At 38.8% G+C, this 20,270-nt stretch overlaps 1 protein-coding gene across 3 annotated transcripts in view; it reads left to right on the forward strand.

The window, feature by feature from the left end:
* pitx1 (paired-like homeodomain 1) overlaps nt 1–10,678 on the forward strand; it is a 43,179-nt gene extending 32,501 nt beyond the window's left edge. For all 3 annotated transcript variants that reach the window (XM_078550926.1, XM_078550925.1, XM_078550927.1), the window contains exons 3-5: nt 6,022–6,171; nt 7,031–7,236; nt 9,358–10,678. In XM_078550926.1, the coding sequence (XP_078407052.1) occupies nt 6,027–6,171; nt 7,031–7,236; nt 9,358–9,906 (900 nt within the window). In that variant the 5' untranslated portion in view covers nt 6,022–6,026 and the 3' untranslated portion in view covers nt 9,907–10,678. The remainder of the gene's footprint in view (nt 1–6,021; nt 6,172–7,030; nt 7,237–9,357) is intronic.
* Nucleotides 10,679–20,270: the final 9,592 nt, after the last annotated feature.

The following is a 20,270-nucleotide window of genomic DNA, read 5'->3' on the forward strand; positions in this document are numbered from 1 at the left end:
TTCATTCGTTGTAATTACGCTTCTGAACGTGTTCCTTAATTTAGTGGAAGCACTTGCGCATAAAATGGATTCTACTTTGAAATAGCGGCATCAGTGTTTTATATACCAACACAGTAGGGGACAAAATCACTTAAATCGCGTCTATTAATAATTAATACATGGCACCAGAAACCTGATGATTCAGTCAGCATATGTATTAGATGGAGTGGGGCTGAGCCAAGAACACCAAGAGGATCCCAAGCCTAGCTCTGTGCAAAGTTAACTGATCTCAGCTGGAATGAGGATGAGTCAACCTCAGTGTTCTTAGATGAAGAAGGCGGAGAATTGCCCACCGTACTGGATCCTGATGGAAGTTTTAAAAGTTATTAATGTTTTTGATAGTGTGAATAAAAAAACTAACTCCTCTTGTTAAGGAGTCAGTGATAATGGGTGGTCTTTATTTTTGTTCTATTTGTTCTCAGGATGTAGGCAATAACTGGCAAGGCTGCATTTATTACTCATATGTAATATCCCGAGAAGATAATGGGGGACCTTCTACTATTCTTACTGAGAGTGAGCAGAGATGTTAAGACACGTTTCTACATACAGAGGATAGTTAAAACGTGGGTCCATGGCACAAAGCTGTCTATAATTCGGAACTAATCAGACGATTTCTCAGGAAATACATAAGGGTAACTCATTTTGGAAAAATAAAAAAAAATTGCAGTGAATGAATTGAGTGGAGAAAATGATGCAAGGGTCCAAAGGGTGATATACATTTTCAAAACTGTTTAGAGGATAAATAAACTATGCTACTTAACCCATCCTTTCTTTATCGTCTCCCACAGTCACCAGGATCAAAGTTCAGGAGCATTTGTCCTCATTATAGTTGTAGCTAACTATGTGTTTAATTTAAAACTGTCATACTTAGATATGGATGGCATATGAATTATGAATATGAAAAAAGTCGGTATTCAGTTCCAATGCACTATTAGCCTTACCATGATGAATAAAGCCCTTTTAAAGGGTTTTTGGGAATCTGCTTATACTTAATCTTATTTCTGCTACATCTGCTGCAACCCCTGTGTTGAGATCCAAGACTTGTACTTCATTGATGTTTATATTAATTCCATGGAATGCTGACAGTGTAAAATAATACTTTATCCTAGCACTATCCATCACATCAATAATACTTGAATCAGTCCTTTAGATATTTTAGGGATCACATATTGCAAAGTAAAATTTTATAAAACAATGACATTTTGTCATTGATATATGACTCCAATCAAGTATTTTATTATTTTGTCTTTATTGAGATAAATGGATTCACAGTCATTATGTGTATCTCTGTTTAAATTGACATATTGGAAAATGGATAGAAGGGAAAAATTGTGATATTATAATTTAAGCAAGGTGTACAAGTGAGTTCATAAAGTGTTTCAGTGGTTTATGAATGTCAAAAGTAATCTGTTATTTATTTTTATAATGTATTCCAGTCAACCTTAAATGCTATTAAGCTTTTTTCAAAAAAGTCAGTTCAATTTCGATATAAGTTATCTAGTCTATGTGAGTCATGTAGTATGACAGTCACAATAAATATATCAACAAATGTTTGTCATGTCCTTGGTGCCTATTTACAGAGGAAAGAATTAGTGTAGATTTGTTCTAGACTTTATTCCAGTATGCTTTACTTGAGATATCACAATGACACCAATGCAAAGCTATTTGAATATTTCATTATGATTGTGTAAATAATTAACATTTTATGTAGTTCAGTTAAGCAGTATGAATCTTATCCAGAATATCCATTATAATGAAATAATGGCTAGCCTGTTTTATTAATCCTGATGATTAGTTGTCTTACCTGCATAATAGTTTATTTTCCGCTCTGTCTGATACCAATGAACACTGAAAGCACGTGTAGATATCACACTGTTATTGATAAAGTTGCAATGATTCAAATTAAATACATATTAGTCTTTTAGTTCATTTCAATATAAAGTAGAAATCTCCATGCAACAATTAAGCATTCTTACAATAAATAGTGTGTGCAATGATTACAGTTTCTTCAACATAATGCAGTCGGCATTATAGGTAATAGTGCAACCTATTTTTAATTATTAAACATAATTTTTGAGAGTTATTATTTATTCTGAAATCAGTGGTAATTCTGGTTTCATATTACGATTCTATCTTCACACTCAGCCAGTCAATCATTCTCTTCCTGTGCAGTAACAAATGAGAATTTGATGTGATTCTCCCAGTTAGTTTCATTTGATTTGTACTTCCATCAGATTTGCTAGTCCAACTGACTTCACTCTGGTACAAGAATTCTCCCCAAGCCATGCTGGTCCTCTAACCCACCACCGACCCCCCAACCCACCCTCACCATTGCCCCCTCCCCACCACCCCACACACACGCGCGTGCACTCGCAATGCTTCTGCTACCAATTAAAATCTATTTGATGATTGTATGTGTAATTTGCTGATCAGGAGAAGGTGTCTGACCCAACTGCACTTGTTTTTGCCGAACTCATCCTCTATTGGGAGTTGGGTCCATTTCCTCATATACTTTTCCATTTGATATTCAGTTTCGCCAAAAAGACCTTGTGCCGTGAAAAAGTCTCAGGCCCTAAATTTGCTGACAAACTTCCGTCACTCTCGCCGCATTAAAATATAAAATAATCCGATAATAATTTTATATAACACCTGTCACAACTTCAGGGCACCTTAGTGTTTCACAGTTGATGAAGTCACTATTGTAATAAAAACAGAAAATGCTGGAAAAACTCAGCAGGCCTGACAGCATCTGCGGAGACAGAAACAGAGTTAACGTCAACGTTTCTCTCTGCACAGATGCTGTCGGACCTGCTGAGCTTATCCAGCATTTTTTGTTTTTATTTCAGATTTCCAGCACCCGCAGTGTTTTGCTTTTATCACTGTTGTAATAGATGGAGATACGGCAGCTAATTTACTCACAAAAAGGCCCCGCAAACAGCAATAAGATAAATGCCAGCTTAACATCTTTAGTGATGTTGTAAACCATCATGGAAAATCCCCTACTTTTCTTCAAAAGGGAATTTGGATCTTCTACATCCACCTGAGAGGGCATACAGAGCGAGATTTAACATCTCAGGCGAAAGACGGCATCTCCAATCTCCAAAACCCCTCAGTATTCCAATGTATCGTCAGCCTAGATTATGTTTTCAAATCCTGGCGTGTGATTTAAATCATCAACTCCTGACTCGGAGGGAAGAATGTTACCATTGAGGCAAGGCCGCTGCCCTAAGATATAGGTTCATTTCCAAAATTGATATTTGTTCTCATTTTAATTCTGCAGCCAATATTAAAACATTTTAGCCTTGAAATCATTTAAAACGTTTTGATCATTGCGCTTTATTTGGACAGCAGTGTTTCTAACTAATAATAGAATCTGAAAGTATTAGGCTATAATCATATATTCTATTTTAGATGCACATTATTTTGATGAAAATGCATTTTACATACCTTTCCATTATTCCATAAATTGTGTTAAAACACATATCAAGTCACTCATATGTGATATGACCATGAAGAAAATAAGGCATTTTTTCACCTACCGCAACAGAACTCGACAGATATTTCTCACTAAGCGAAGGCCTGTAGTATTAGTTTAATATTAAGGTCACTGATTGGTAATTTTCATAAAATGGGATTTTTGCGACCCCCAAAAAATCAGTTATGTTCCAGAACATCGTGTAATCCCGTCTAATAAAAAGGAATTATGTCTTATTCAATAATGCATTTTAAAAGGTCAAATTATGGAACTGATCCCCAACTTTCATGTATTGAAAATAGGATTTTAAATACTCAGTCAGGGTTAGCAGTGCACCACAACTATTTAAAATCTTACCAAATTAAATATTTTGCAGTGACATGATTAGTCTCACAAGGATTAATGTCCGGGATCATGGTTATAATACAGCTCGACTGACCCGCGTTTCAAAGAAATTATGTGCAGCCAAAGAAACACCCAGAAAATCCAGGCTATGATTCTAAATATCCAATGCCATGCCAGCTCCTGTTCAGCTTTTCTCAGTTCCACACTGTAATACTCTAAGTAATGGCGACAATATTGGGCATGTCCGACGTGATTTTTTAACCATTTGCAAATCTGTACCATTTACAAGACAAATATAGTAAAGTTGAACATTTTGACTACAACACAATGATAAGTTCAAATGACCCTGCAATCCGCTATCAAGGCTCTGGTTTCGCCGTTTACGATGACAAATGAACCCTTTGTGAGATGTTCCCGTATCATTCATTCATTATATGATTCTCTCGAATTTGTGACACCGTCATTCCTTTTCCTCTCTCTTGTGCATACATATATACGAATGAAAATTTAAGGAAAGAAAACAGAATAGTCCTATAGAATTTCAGCTGCACAAGATAAATTCATTGCGTTTAAAGCTGTGACAAACTACTCCCCCCTCATTGAAAAACCAATACCAATGTGACTGTTTTAATTATAGCTACCTATGTCTATCATACAGGCCTGCTGGTACACATCGTTGCTACCCTACTCCTTCGTCCTTAAGCAGGCAGCAATTTGGCCACTTCTAAGAAAAAATGAAAATGGGCAGTGGCATCATTTTGAATATGTTCATTTATGTGCGCAGAGGAAAATGATAAATATTTTCTGCTGTGTCTGCTTTCACTATATGCCGATATCACATGTGGGCCCAAACTGTAGCAATATAACTCGTCTTTTTATACGTGTGAAGTCAGTAGCATATTCAACGGCAGAGCTAGGACTGCTTTCCGGCTAATTCAGCTGTCCCTCCTGGTAACCAGAATGTGATCCAACCCCGAACTACACCAACCCCCATCGTCACCACCTTCCTCACCCCTGCTGCCCTCCCAACCCACGTCTGCGACAGATGTTAAGGTGTCACCTCAGCCTCAAACTCTGCCCAGCAGAGATTTGATGTATTCCCTCGTCATCCTGCTCGTTATTTTTTTTTTTAAAACTATTGTTTTAATGTATCATTGTTCTTGTAGGGGAAACCAAATAAACATCAAAAAAGTAACGTTCATTTTATTTCCATGTAATAATATTGAGCCTCAAATATAAGAACTTATCACACTGACACTATAACTAGGTATTGATATGAAACGCTACCAATTCAAAATGCCATCCACACAAAGGGGTTTTGAAGAGTATAGCTATTGGGTTCTGAAGGTAAGCGAGAAGATCACATAATGGAAAGTGATAAAATACACTAAACGCTAACATTAATCTTCATTCAATCCAAATATGAATCTATTTTTGATTTTCTTTTTAATGCAAAATAATTTTACAACCAGAATAAGGTTGGCTGTCAGAATGCGGAATTATTGTATGATTCTAATTCACTACGTTATCATTCATAACACAATTATTAGTGGGTACATGTTTTAGGATTTCTGAAATCTCGATTCTCGGCCCTTTACTGTACAGGCTCTAACATCAAGTTGTAATTATTGTCGACCTGCTGCTCGAAGAGCCGAGTGGCCTACTCCTGCCCCTAAGTCCTATATCCTATGGTTATTGAATTTGGAAAGAAAATTCTTAACCGACACTTTACAATTGGACTTGTTTAACGGATCCTGTTGAAGTATTTGCCTTGTGATTTGGCGGACGCTGGGAGCCTGTTTCCCCAGATTAGCTCAGTCGATTCTGATGTTTTGTGGGTGGTGACTTATCAGCGAAAACTAGGAGGAATCTTCTGCCAGTGGGAGGAGTTCTATATCAGATCCGCCACTTTATCCAGGCGGGTCATTCCTGCCCTCGGCACAGTATACAAATCCAGCTCCTGCCTCCTTAACACAATCCACACAGGCTTCAAATGTTCGGCTGAAGCACTCAGTCTGCCTGTTAGTAAAGGCATCATGTTTCATTGAACGAAGCATATATATATATATATATATATATATATATTTACCTGAACATTCGGATCTAATCCTATGGATTTAAAGATCGATGCAACAGTAACAGGACAGTAAACTGTTTTAAAGGTGCGATGAATGTGGAGCGGTTAGCTGAAAGCGGAAGACCCCAGGCTCCGTGTGACATGGCTGCTTCGAGTTTCCCTTTGCTGAGGTCGGGCGAAAGCAGAGAGCGGTTAGAAAACACGGCGAGCGACTCCTCGGACACGGAGGCAGCAGGTAATGGATGCACTGAGTTCCTAATGTTGGCACAAGGGGCTGCTCCAGAGAGAGCAAATGACCTTCCGACCTTCTCTGATATCGGGTCTCCGGAATAAAGGCAGCCACCGAGATTTATTCGAGTTTAGCCCTTGCGTAGAAATGAAAGGAATGATACCCAGTCCGAGTTTAAATCTAAAAGTGAAAGGCAGGACTTCCGCGTTTACCTACCTCACCTCCCCCCCCCCCCCCCCCCTCCACCCCCCAACCCCCTCTGATCGTTGCCTGATAAAGCGAGAGAAATACACGATCAAGGGATAAAAGCTGTCACCAGTAAAAGCGCATCTTGTTCTGTTAAGTATTAGACGTTAATGTTTAACCCAGTTTGTTGACAAAGTGACAGAACGAAACAGGTTTACGCGTTGCCTTGTTGATCTGCCTGTTTGTCAGGGGACACTCTGTGATAAAGTGAAATGGAGCCGCGTTTTATGCTCTGAACTGTCAATTGACAAGTTAACATGAACCGTTTATAAACTCGTACTAACCGGGTAGCTTTTATGACGTGTTTTCTCCCTGACACCAATCCGCGTGCAATGAAACAATCGCAAATGCAAGAGGGTCACTAAACCGGGCAATCTTGGTGATGATAATATGGACACCTAGTCGCTGCATAGAATTATCTTTTACTGACCCCTGATTGTTGTTGCCGGTTTGTGCACAGGAGTCAGCCTTGCATTTTGGTGCAATCTGATCGCGGATAAACGCACTTTATCCAGAAAACAATTCTTCAGCAGTTGTGCCAGCGGTAAATTTATTTTTAAGGTCCTGGTCGAATTGTTGTAATGTGCACGTGCTGCATATCTGTGTTTGTATTTTGTAGATAAAGAAAAATCGATACAGAACAAATCAGAAGATTGCAGTATGGATGATCCATCCAAGAAGAAAAGGCAGAGACGTCAAAGAACGCATTTCACAAGCCAGCAACTTCAGGAGCTGGAAGCGACCTTCCAGAGGAACCGGTATCCAGACATGTCAATGAGGGAAGAGATCGCCGTTTGGACGAACCTTACAGAGGCCAGGGTTAGAGTGAGTATCCTTAACCTCTTGGTCAGCTCTTACTTATTTAAAGAAAATACTGACAAAAAAAAACTGGATAATATTACGATTAAATCGCACAACTAGGGATTTGAACCTCACTATCATCATGCCAAATATTAATTCGTTGTCCATCCTGTTATTAAAATGTCGTTAAAATGTTCGACATACGGTTAGCTGTCTATACCAAATATCAATATTTCTTGAGATTGGCATAATATAAACCATGTGGAATGCAAGTACCTTATATAGTCAAATAATATTTGGTGCAATATTACTAATAAGATTAACAAAAAAGGCAAGTCAGTGGTTGGAGTAATAGCGGAATGGGAATCAATCAAACGCCATGTTATAGCCCCAGATAAAATATAAGAGAAACCTGAGCAAATCGCTTCAGCTAGGCGTCATTTATAATAAAAGGTGAAAGGGTTTTCTCAACATGTCTTCTCTTTGGACCTCTATTTGAACTCCAATAATGCCCCGGAGTTATTAAGAATATTTAATCAGAGTAAGCTGTCTGATCTCTCAAAGCGCAAGTTCGTGAAAGTTCAGGCGATGATGTTCAATGAGCAGCAATATTACATAATAAACCGCATAAAATCATTACATCATGCATTTTTGCCTTCACACAAACTCGGGTGTTTGCCCCTGAGAACACCGTTGACTGGTAACCAGACAAGTTTTAAGGTGTTCCAAACATTTGCAGTGTCAGCTCTATAGATGGAAGAAAGCATGCTAGGGAATATATTTGTATTCCTACAAGCCAAACTGAGCTCACGCCTGTTACAATCATTAGCAGGGAAACAAAACATGTGTGTTAGTAAGCGGGTAATGAGCACCTATATATTGCTCAGTGTGTTTTCACATGGAAGACTGACAATAACCCCATTGTCTAGTATTTTTCAGACCGTAAAATTAGACACAAATGTTTCAAAATTTCACAACCCTACTATTACGAAATCTTATAACATGTTCTTAAACTAATAATTATCCAGTTAAGTTGAATGTCATATTCTGTTAATTTTTCGGCAATAAGATAAGCAGAACCCCCCAATAGATTAAAACGAGCTGTAACCATTCATGTAATTTCTACATTAACGCAGCTTACAAGCACATCCATGGGAAAACGCTATCGTTCAATTATTCCAGAACCTCTCTGGTCATGTACCTTCCCCCTGTATTTAGATAAATAAAAGATCATTTTAACTGAAGTAAATCGGGTGGCTTTCGCCAGTTGGTGCTCTTTTATATTGTATTGTCCCACCAGGCGATCATCAATACGAGTTTATTATGCGTTTACAGAGTTCATTTTGGGGAAAATGAATTTTGTTCAACGCTGCTGTTTTTTTCCGGGAGCATTGTGAGTTTTATGAGTGGAACAACGACTTTCGAAGTAGTCGCAGGTGGAAAGTTAACAACGATAAACTTTATTGTGCTTCACTTTCAGAGGAATCGAAATATTTAGTAGCATTAGAACAGGCAGATGATTTCAGGTCAGAATAATGGGCCCTATTTTCATAACGCCTGTAATTCTGTTAAATGAAATTAAGAACGAATCATTTTGTTACTTATCAGATTTAACCCTCTCTATAAACAGATCAGATCACGGGCAGTAACCCATGTGCCTTTCTAAAGAAAACCAAAATAAGAAATGGGAAGAGAACCAAGCGCATGGCAGTTCTTTTTCAGATTTTATCAGTAGTTTGAATGAAATATCGAATTGCACATAAATAAACTACAATCGGTTAGTTTCTGTTTACATCGCTTAATGTATTTCAAATTGACAGGTTTCTTCTGAACGTTTCCATCATTTGATAGTCACACATCCTATGCAATTTCTTAATCCGGAGTCTCCATGCTCACGTTACGCTTTTAACACGTGTCCATAACAGGATCATATAAAGGGATACAGTGAAGGCGTTTAAGCCTTCAGTTCAAATTATTAAGCTATGCACTGCTAAACTCCTTGTGGTTTCTTTCTGCGATTTCGGTAATTCTAGGCAGTAGGACCGATTGCCTATTTCTTTGCTCTGCATCAGTGACAACCTCGTACAACACAAATTAATACCTCATATTTATCATTTTTAACCTGGTCGTTGTCTTCCCTCATAGGTTTGGTTTAAGAACCGCAGAGCAAAATGGAGGAAGAGGGAACGCAATCAACAGGTGGATCTGTGTAAAAATGGATTTATGCCGCAGTTTAACGGCCTGATGCAGCCTTACGATGACATGTACGCCGGTTACAGCTACAACAACTGGGCGGCCAAGAGCCTGGCCCCAGGCCCGCTGTCCTCCAAAAGCTTCCCATTTCTCAGCTCCATGAACCCACTGTCTTCTCAATCCATGTTCTCTGCTCCAAGCACCATCTCCTCCATGACAATGCAGTCCACTATGGTGCATTCGGCTGTACCAGGAATGCCAGGTTCGAGCCTCAGTAACATTAATAATCTCAACAGCTCCTCTCTCAATTCAGCCATGTCCTCGGCTGCCTGTCCATATGCGCCACCGACTCCTCCTTATGTTTACCGGGACACTTGTAACCCTGGTCTTGCTAGTCTCAGACTGAAACCCAAACAGCACAGCAGTTTTGGATACAGCAGTTTGCAAAATCCAGGGTCTAGTCTTAATGCATGTCAATATGCAGTCGACAGACCTGTGTAATATGCAAAAAAATAACTGGACGTTTGATACAGACTCACAGAGAGGGAACTAAAACTCAGTAAAACAGGATTTCATTGCAAAATTTTAATGGCGTGTGCGGGTTGCCACTCTCCTGGATTTCAACTACCATTCTGTCCAATTCTCAAACAAAAAAATATTTAATTGCAAGAACTTGAGTGCGATTTTTTTTTTAAAAAACGAAAGAATATTCGGTTGGGTACAGTAATTCGGTATCCTTTAAAGTTTTTTTAAGCTTAAGTTTACTATTAATGCTGAACAATTGAAAGTGGATTTGTGTATATATAGAAATCAATTCTATTATTGTTACACGTTGCAATACATTGATAAATATAAAGTTTTAAAAATGCTTAAACAAACAAAAAAAGATGCATGTCTATTGCTGTACTCCAGATGAAGGAATGTTATAAAATACCGCCATTCCTAACTCTGCAGCAAAGAAACCTACCTCTACTCTGGGATTAATTTGCCCCAAAATGAAAAAAAAGCTCGAATTTTTAAAAATTAGCATGCTATTAAAAAAAAATTGACTTTTTACATTGGATTGCTTTTGAATGGATAGATTTAAAAAAAAACCAACGGAGAGTATAAATATTATCTATATATGTTTTAAAAGCTGAATTATCTTTACTGTGTCTCCACTTTGGGCCAATGTCAAAAAAACAGCGGCCGATTTCTCTTCCCGGTGGCATTTCGGAAGCAGGGTTGTACAGTGTAGATTGCTGTAATAAAGTCTGAAAACATTGAAAAGAAATTTACCTGAATGAATTGATTTCTCTCCATTTCCCCCATCGCTCAGAACAAAATTTCTCAGAGCAAAACTCATTACAATGGCAGGTCCAGCCCGAAAGTTAGCTGCAGTCCATGGTCATGGTGACCACCTCCGCTTTGGCCTTCCTTAAATAGGACTCGCGCTTTTTATCCCCCCTAACAGTAAGCTATCAAGCTGTTTCGATTCTAACCGTGGTGAACAACGTGCACAGATTGCATTCTTATACATGTGTTCTGTTTATACATTTCACGCCCAGTTGTAACATTGTACCACATTTTAGCAGGGGGGAAAAAAAAAGCTTTAAAATATTTCTTCGCTTTGGAAAACGATATGAATTTGCAAATGTGTAAAAACAGAGCCGTGACCGACTAACAGCGAATCCAATCACAAACAAATGCAACGCTTTCAAAACTCTACTCGTTATTCCTTCCACTAACATCAAACGCCCTCAGAAAACTTCACAGAGAGAAAAAAAGAAAAAGAGAATGACAACGGGCATTTTCTTCTCATCCTGGGAGCTGAGATTTTACTTACGAGACCAACAGAAATTGGAGTCCTGGCGAGACGATGGTAGGAAAATAATGCACTCGGCTGCAGTGAGGCTTTCTTCATTTTGACGATGACATTGAAATACTAATTAAAGCCCAGATTACAGTATAGGAAACGCAGGTTGTCCCTAACTTGGACATGGTAAATAATAACGAAACGCGGCGTGCAATTTAGCTTTGACTGATTTTTTTTTTCAAATGATACGGTTTAGGAGTCGTGTCGGTGTCAAGAAATGATTTGTTCCGCCTCATTCATCGATGTCAAATTTTACCTCGAGTAAAGTCTAACATTGAAACGGTCCAATCGAAGCAATTTATTAGAAAATGCTCCCCCTCCCCCTTAAAACCTGTATCCTTCCTGTTGGGGGTTTGTTAATTAGTCTTCAAGCCGAGAAAACGATGTATTAGACCTCCTTTTTTATCAATGTATCTATTTAATTCGCAGAGCTTGGGGTTTGGTTGACCTGAGGTTTTCTATAGCATATGTAAAATATATTACTATAAATTCAATGAAGAAATATGACCACGAGCATTCGTCTTGTGCCTAATCACAAACTCGAATTTGCAAAACTAACCTGAGAATTGTTAGGTGCGAAATTGCAGATCACACCTAAAGTTAGCATTTCTAAAAAGAATATAGGCACAAAACCTCAAGCGTTGATGTATAGGCGGTGTTATTTTTTAATATTATTTAGACGCTGAGTAGAATATGTATTAGATTGTTTGTGGTGCATTGTATAAGGCGATGGCAGGTCTAGAAATAGACGCCGTGTAATGTTCCTAATCCACAACCCAACTGTAAGGAGAAGGTTCGCCCCGTCATTTGCTTCCACTCTTTACAAAACAGAATCCATTAACAATTAACATGGAGAGCAGGTAAAGTAACATGGGGATTATTACCAATAGGTTCAAAACCTAAAGTGACCAAAGCTTTGAAAAAAAGGTTGGGGGTTGGTGGGGGGATGGGAGCGGAGTGACATAAATCCCGAGCGCCCCGCGGCCAGACACCTGATTTTTTTTTTAAAGAGATTGAATTTCAGTTTGCAGGATTAAAAGGAAAACGTTTAAGAAATGAAGTCTGTGGGCGGGGTGGGGGTGGGGGAGTGGTGTGGAAGCTTGGTGGTGGCGGTGGGAGACTCCAAACCAGCTGTGTAGGATTACTAACAGTCGGCGCCAGATCGAATCGTTCTGTTAAAATTGCGTTCGAGCGGTGCTGCTCTTCAGAAGAGGCAACTGAAGGACTTTTATCTCAGCTTGCACATTGGGGTGAGTGAACCTCCTTACGTTGCACCCCTCTCCCCACCCACCCCCGAACAAATATGCAATTTATGACGGTAAACTGGCCCTTGCTTTTTAACTCGGTGACTTTTCCGTTTTACTTTGTACTCTATGCATTTGCACGCACTCTTTCTCAAAGTTGTCCATTTCTTCTCCAATTGTGAGAAAACAGTCCTTCCATTCATTTTCACGTCGTCACATTGCAAAGCGACAGGTCTTGCGTTTACAGTTTCCTGTCGCTCTCGTGGACTTTTTACCCGAATTTGATTTCCTTGTAAAGTCGGGTTGGCGCAGAGACGCATTAAATCTCGACTGCAGAAGGAGAATAATGGGCAATGTTTTAAAGGGTTAAATGGGTTGCAAGTGAAGACTGCCACCGAGCCGTATAGAGCGATCTCCGTTCAGTCGGGGTTGAAGATTGCTTAGAACGGAAGGAAGGTTTTCAAAAACACGTGTTTTGGCGGGTTGGAGTAATTCTTCGAACTGTTCACAACGACAGGTTGACCCAAGGACAGAGCAGGCAGTCTTTCAATGTGCGCTCGGGTCACTTATCTACTGACAAGATCGAGTGGTTTCTCCCCGTGCCCTGTAAATTGTGAATTTACAATAGCATCGAAGTTTGATTCTTTCTGATTGAGGGTGTCACTGTAAAGGTCAGCCGTGATATTCTCAGGAAGTTACCGCAGCGTAATTCCAAACAAAATCCCCTGCCTTTTATTGATTTTTAAAATATTGCCCCTTTTCGGCAGTCATTTGAAAACATAGATTCACTTCACTGCTCTTTTTAAGTATACAAAACATCCAGGTAAGAGATTTCTTTTTTTTAACAGACTAGCTCCAATCCCAAACAACTTTTTTTTTATCGAGTGCCTGATTGTGAATAAACCCTGCCCATTAAATAATATTTACTATTACGTCGATAATACGTCGCCCTGCCCCGTTATATTTACAGGCCTCTTGTGAGATTGTATTGACTTTTTGGTCTAGGAGATGGTAAAATGGGTAATAAATTGTATCCTTTCGTTTGGAAAATTAGCTGTTTTTCACCTTTTTCTACAGTTCACAATACATACTATCCTAAAATAATTATGGCTAAAAATTAAACGCTGCATTCTATTGTGTGCCTTTTTGACGTCAATTACAGAGAGCAAGGGAAATTTATATGTGTGTTATATAAAATATATTATATGAATGTTAGAAGATATGAATAGGAGTTTGGACAACGTATACAAATCTTTGTGTCTCTCTTGTATTTATAACAACAATAAGATCTAGCTTGTGTATTTAGACTGGGTTCGATGCGAGGTCTTCAGAGAAGCATTTACTGGGAGACCGTGATTTAGAAAGTTACTGAAAATAATTGCAGACCGTTGTAGCGGAGAGATGTGTCTTCCGCCGGGTTCCAGGTTTAAATGTGGGCCTGGGGCAGGATGCACCCGTCAGATTTTAAGTATTTTATTAGTAAGAGGGCGCACTTTCTGCGTTGCACTGGGAGCATCCAGAACTGTGACCAGAAGCACAAAAGACAAAACAAAACCTGCAGAAGTTCGAGGGGGGAGGGTAAGTTAAAGAGCACAAGTGAATTTAAAACGATCTAAATCAAAAGTGGCCTCTGGGGAATATCTGCTTGTTTTCAAATTAAGGATATTTATTTCCTTCTCTTTTGCAAACCTTTAAATATGTTCAATTTCTGACTCACCCGTGCTTAACATCCCAAATAAAATTTTGGAAATAGTCTGCATAATCAGCTGGAGTTTGTCAAAATAAAGTTTATTTACAGAAACTGAGTCCGCATCTGGGACATTTACTGGATATTGTCAGACTTTAATTATTCCTAGTTGGTTACATTTCTCTTCAAATCCATTAATTCGCAGAAGTGATTTTTTGCTTTGTTTTGGCTTAATGGGACAATAATAGCATTGCACAAGAGTTCGTGATTGAATATTTAATCGGATTAATTTCGAAACTGAGGTATTAAGGGGTGGGGAGGGCGGATTAATTAATAATCACCGGGGAGCTCCCACCGGCTATACCACATTGTCTGGGTTGGCATGTATTCTATAGAATCTCACATGTCCATCCCAGAGAGGTCCGAGCATTGGGGATTTTTACAGCCACCAATAAATTTATAAAAACTTTGACATCATGAACTTGTCTGAAAACAGGACTCCGGGTTTTTATTCCGTGTTTTGCATTAATTTTTATCTTGTTCGCATCGTTATGCACATGCATATGCATTACACTACATAGAAAAGGTTTGATGCATTACATGTGGCTTTGCACATCTTATATTTATTTATATTTTCTCGCGTATGCTGTGTGCTGAAATATTTGTTTAAAAGTTTATCTTTTTCTCTCCCAATGCCATCAGTTTAGTTATCGTTACCAATTTATCTGCCGAAGGACTTCCACTGCATCCGCTTGTTAACCAGAGGTTTTTATTCAGATTATTACAGCGCAAAATGTTCTAAAATACGCGATTAATAGAGAAAAAATTACACCTTGATCGTTTTTTTAATGTTGACTATGTATATATCACCCATTGTGCCGTCGAGATTAGTTGCAGCCTCTTGCACTTAATGCACCTACAAAAATTGTTCGTATTTACTTTTATTTATTAAATATACTACAAAACCTTCAAGAACACTTGATATTGTGTTTAATCCAAACTGATCCGCTGCAACAATTAAACCTGGAACTGCCTTATATTTAATATGCAGATAATTGAGTGAATACATATTTCCGGTTTCTTTTCGAAAGTCAGGGGAACTTCTATATTATAAAAGCAAATTGGTTCTGAGCTAACACATGTATCAACTCCGCGTGGTTCCTATGCCCCAATACGCGGTCCAACTCTTGTTTTGTATTATTGCAACACCTTGCATTTACTGACAAAGCCAACCATGTTTACAAACACATTGAATCTCACCGTCTCTGTTCGTTATGCCAATTTTAACTGCTCAATATTTCAAATACATGCAATACTGCTTCGTTCCAGCCGCAAGATTTATGAATCTCAATTGAAAACACTTCTATTATCGATATAAACACTAGCTAAAGGAGTGACATGTAAAGTTTTTTTTTGAGCGCAGGTACGATCACAGTATCATGTATTCCGTCTCCTTCGAAAAGCATTTAACACAGCAAGATGTCCCGAGGCGCTTCATTAGAACGTTATCAGGCGACATAAGGAGGAATAACTGCAACCGAAAGGTAGAGCTGGAGAAATGGAGACCAAGACTGCTTTTGCCAACAGAATGCCCCTGCTGAGGGCAGATCGTGAAGTCTTTTTCCTTCGCGAGGACGATTGCAGTTACTCATTGTTCACACTTATTTGTGCGACGGCATTTATAATTGTTATTTAATTTGTAAATAAGGAGTTTATCACAGCAACCGCCCTCCCACCTCCCAAAAAATGTAAAAGGAACCGTGGTTTGCTCGCAGGTTGATATTAACGATGTTATTTCTTGCTTTGAAATATCCACGATCATCCGCAAGAATTAGCAAGCGAGCACCATACAAGCAATGACAAAGTTGCACTTGTGTCTCCATAATTTAGACACGAATGTTATTGGGTTTTAGTTACTAGGACTTCGTATTAATTAATGCATTAATTTCTTAGCATCGCTGCAATAACATTTAAAAAGAATGGAATAATAACTACTGGGTCCTAAAAGAGAAAAAATAATTATGGCTGATAAAGCTACACAATTAACTGGGACGCAGGAAGAAGGATAATGCAGCAATAAAGATGAAAGCCCACGATGCTGCAGTTGATTGAAGTAAATCAATTACCGGTGTATCTGGAGCACAAGCTGTAAACACATCAGAACGCAACAGTGCTCCATTCTACTTACACATATATTGTTCGATACATGCATTGACAGAAATTGACGTAAGTTTTTTTTAATGTTATCGGAAAATCAAACGTATGCGCACGTAACTAAATGCAAAAATACTCTGGCACTTCCAGAATTTTCAAACATAATTTTCTATGTACCCTTCCTGTCCCAAAACAGCCAAGCCCCATTCTCGCTAAAACGTCTGTCTAAAATCATTCAGATCCAACCACGTCTCCTTTTTACTTATAGACTTTCTGTACTATAATAAAAACAATAGTAAATCGCGGAAATGGCTTTTTTTATGTTGCATTCTAAGTCTACCGTTATTATGTCGCACACCCCGGACACATGGGCAGGAGAATGGCTGGATAACTTGGGAGTCTGCTCCCAGTCGGATTCCCAAGTGTCCTAAAGCCAGCTGGTGTGAGATCATGTTTTGTGGATAGTCTCACGCGCTTGGGCTTTGTTCAGAGTGTGTAATAACTTTAACCAATGCCCTTACATTCTGTTGGATCTTCTGGGAGCTTCTTATATTTAGTATGGAATCTGTTCTTTCTTTGTAGACTGCAACAGGTTTAAGTTCATTATGTGATCGGTGTAAAATTCCTTCCTCCAGGGAGACCAAGCTGTTTCGCACCCACATTCCGGTCAGTGTACATGCATCCATATCATCATATATCAAAAAATAGTGTGCGCCTCGCATTCTCATGGTGTTAACACCACAACGGTCCGTGGATTCAAATATGAGATTTCTGCAACCCGCTGTATAACGGTTTGGGGATTGCACATCGCAAGAGACATGAGTTTGTCAGGACTATATGTAATATAATAACAGTATAAGTTATATAAGCTAAATCCTGGGAAGAAAATTCACAGTTACAAATCTGTATCCAATACTACCCTGCATACATGGCAAACAAGAAGAATATATTAAATGTTTACAGACTACAATTGTTGGATACAGCTGATTAAAAAAAAAAAATTTATGAGTCTTCAAAGGTTTTGCGCCGACCCCACAAAGGAGCTGTGAGGATGAAAGACGGACAACTGCTGAAAATGCTCCAAAAATGCACCGCATTAACCGTGGCTTCTAAACTCCAAGGTGACAGCACACATTTCAGGGTGCCACGGTTTTCATGCTGAAAATGTTTATGGATAGTTTTCTTTTGGATGCCTAACATCCGCGTTCTTAACTTTTCAGCGATAAAAGAAATAGATGGGTAGATGCCACGTGCAAAGGCTGAATGATGTCAGGGCTGCCGGATTTTGTAACGAATGGACTCATTTTCTTGGCTTCTAGGAATGTCAGTTATGGTGAGCTGACAGCTGCTGGGATGGGAAAGGAGAAGGTGAAAGTAGATCCGATCACAAGGTTATTCAGTTGCTTGTTGTAGAATATTAAAAATATCTACGGAAGAGGATTAAAGAGTGAACAAGTGCTGTACTGTAACGCGTAAAATAATATGCTCCAGTGAGAATGAAATCGTGCAATTCAATGAATGGCTCCTGCTGATGTGTGTACACAATGCTCCTGTTATTTATTTTATTAGGATCGTGATGTGAACTTCTCCTTTCTAATTCTCCACCATCATCCCCCTTGCTTCAAACATGTTGCACATGTTTCTATTTTAACCTGTGAAGCATTGAACATTTTTGGCTTTTAATTTTCTAAAATCTACATGAATATGGTCACTGCACTGCAAAGTAATGTATTGAATGGAACACATTGAATGATTTGAGAGATGTCGGCACTAGTTAAATGTGTCTTTTTTCGAATTAAAAGAAACGCATTGATTTTCCGTTCGTGTTTTTATGTCCTTCGTCTTTATAATTATGACCATCGTCTCCATGGTTACATTGATTTGATGTGTTACAATTCTGATCCATTCTTTTTCATCCATCTCTGTTATGAATTGGTTCCTTGCCATTGGATGTCTGATGGCCTCATTAATAAATTTGTGCAAGACAAGAAATAACTTGCTTACAGTCAAGAAATTCAATAAACCATGGCCGGTTCCACCAAGCAAGGAATACAAGCAGATACGGTGCTCAGGATATGAAGCTTTACCTGGTACCTATGCTGATTGACAGACCCTGCTGCTCACTGTGAGTTCTGTGTGGTCTGCCTGATGTCAATGCCTTGGAGTAAGGCTTACTCAGGGATGTTAGCAAAGTAAATAGAAGGTACAAAAGCTACACGGAACGCAAATTTTCTGACTGAGTAAACCCCCTGGGGGGCAGCTTCGAAATATCGATTATTGATCTAACTAACCTACAAGGACCGTATGAAATTCAGAGACCCCATTACCCAATGCTAGTCCATAAAAGTCTCAATTACGCTAGGTTTTATTTTATCTTAATGAGGTCAGGTAATCCACCTTTTACTTACAACTTCACAGCACTGTATTTTAATGCAACTATGGGAACCGCCTTAACCACAATCTGCATCGAGCATATTAGATGAATGCAGACATTGCACAACATTGTCTTTTCCAAGAACTTCCTCCTGTCAGTTTCTTTTCCCCGCCTTTCTCTCTCTGATGATTCATGCAGATTACTATTCCATACATGCCAGAACTCTTTCAGTTCAATTAACCATTCCTTATGGGTGAATCGGAACAGGAAGGTCACTGAATTCTTCAGCCATTCGGTTGGGATGTGGTTACATCCAATTGCAAAGATTTTCTCACTCAACGTGCAAATACTGTAAGTCCATTTCCAGCAGCCCTTGCTTGATGTAGTGCAGGATTGGGAGCCCTAAGTAATTTTGATTCGAAATTCTTTTAATAACTTATTGTCCTGTTGTGTGAAGAGGTCAGCAAGCAGGGCTGTTTGATTTATTTATGGGATGTGGGCATTGCTGGGAAGGTCAACATTTATTGTCTATTCCTGGCTTCTGGAATAGAACTGAATGGTTTGTTAGGCCATTTCAGAAGGCAGTTAAGGGCCAACCACATTGCTGTGGGTCTGGAGTTACATATAGGCCAAGCAGGGTAAGGATGGCAAATTTTCTTCCATGAAAGACATTAGTGAACCAGATGGGTTTTTACAAGAATCCAGTAGTTTCATGGCCACCATTACCGAGGCTAACTTTTTATTCCAGATTTATTTAATTATAAAATTTAAGTTCCCCAGCTGCTAAGGTGTGATTTGAATTCATTTTCTCTTGATCATTCATCAAGATCTCTGGATCGCTAGTCTAGTAGCATAGTAACATAACCACTATGAAAATATGTCCCTAGGGCATACAGATTTAGCTACTTGTTATAAGCTTGTTTCCAATCAGCCACAATAACAACATGCTGAAATAAATAATAAAGTAAAATTGTTTGAGTAGAATCTGTTTTAGTTCAGCTATCTCACTGAACCCTTTTTTCTTTAAGATCAGTAACTCAAAAATCTTACCTTATTTCATTTCCAAATTATTTAATACAGATCCCCTTCACATCTGATTTTCTCTCATCCTCATCACTCCATTGAAATGTTAGCTGCTTCAGTGTAAAATGCAAAAAAAAAAGCCAGCTGCGTTTTTACAGGTTTTATGAGGGATCAGGATACAGACCTTAGCTGTCTAACTGATCCAGTTTGATATCAAATGAGAGCATACCTTTCCAAAACTGCTATCAAAAGATTTATCTGGTGATTTTATGAAGCAGTGTGTTACCTATTGTCTATTAAGACTTTAGTTCAAATCCAGACCAGGCTGTTCAATGAAATTTTCCCTCACTCAGGGAGCTATAGCAGTCCTGAATGCTATAAATTTGGGGTAGTCTGAACCCAGCATCTAGTGGCAGTTGCATTGCTTTGGTGTCAGCTGCAGCTCAGTAGTTGCACTCTTGGTCTGAGTCAGAAGGTTCAAGCCCCACTCCAGAGGCTTGAGCACATAACCCAGGCTGACATTTCACT

Source organism: Cetorhinus maximus, chromosome 10 (assembly GCF_964194155.1).
Source record: "Cetorhinus maximus chromosome 10, sCetMax3.hap1.1, whole genome shotgun sequence".
Lineage (NCBI taxonomy): Eukaryota > Metazoa > Chordata > Chondrichthyes > Lamniformes > Cetorhinidae > Cetorhinus > Cetorhinus maximus.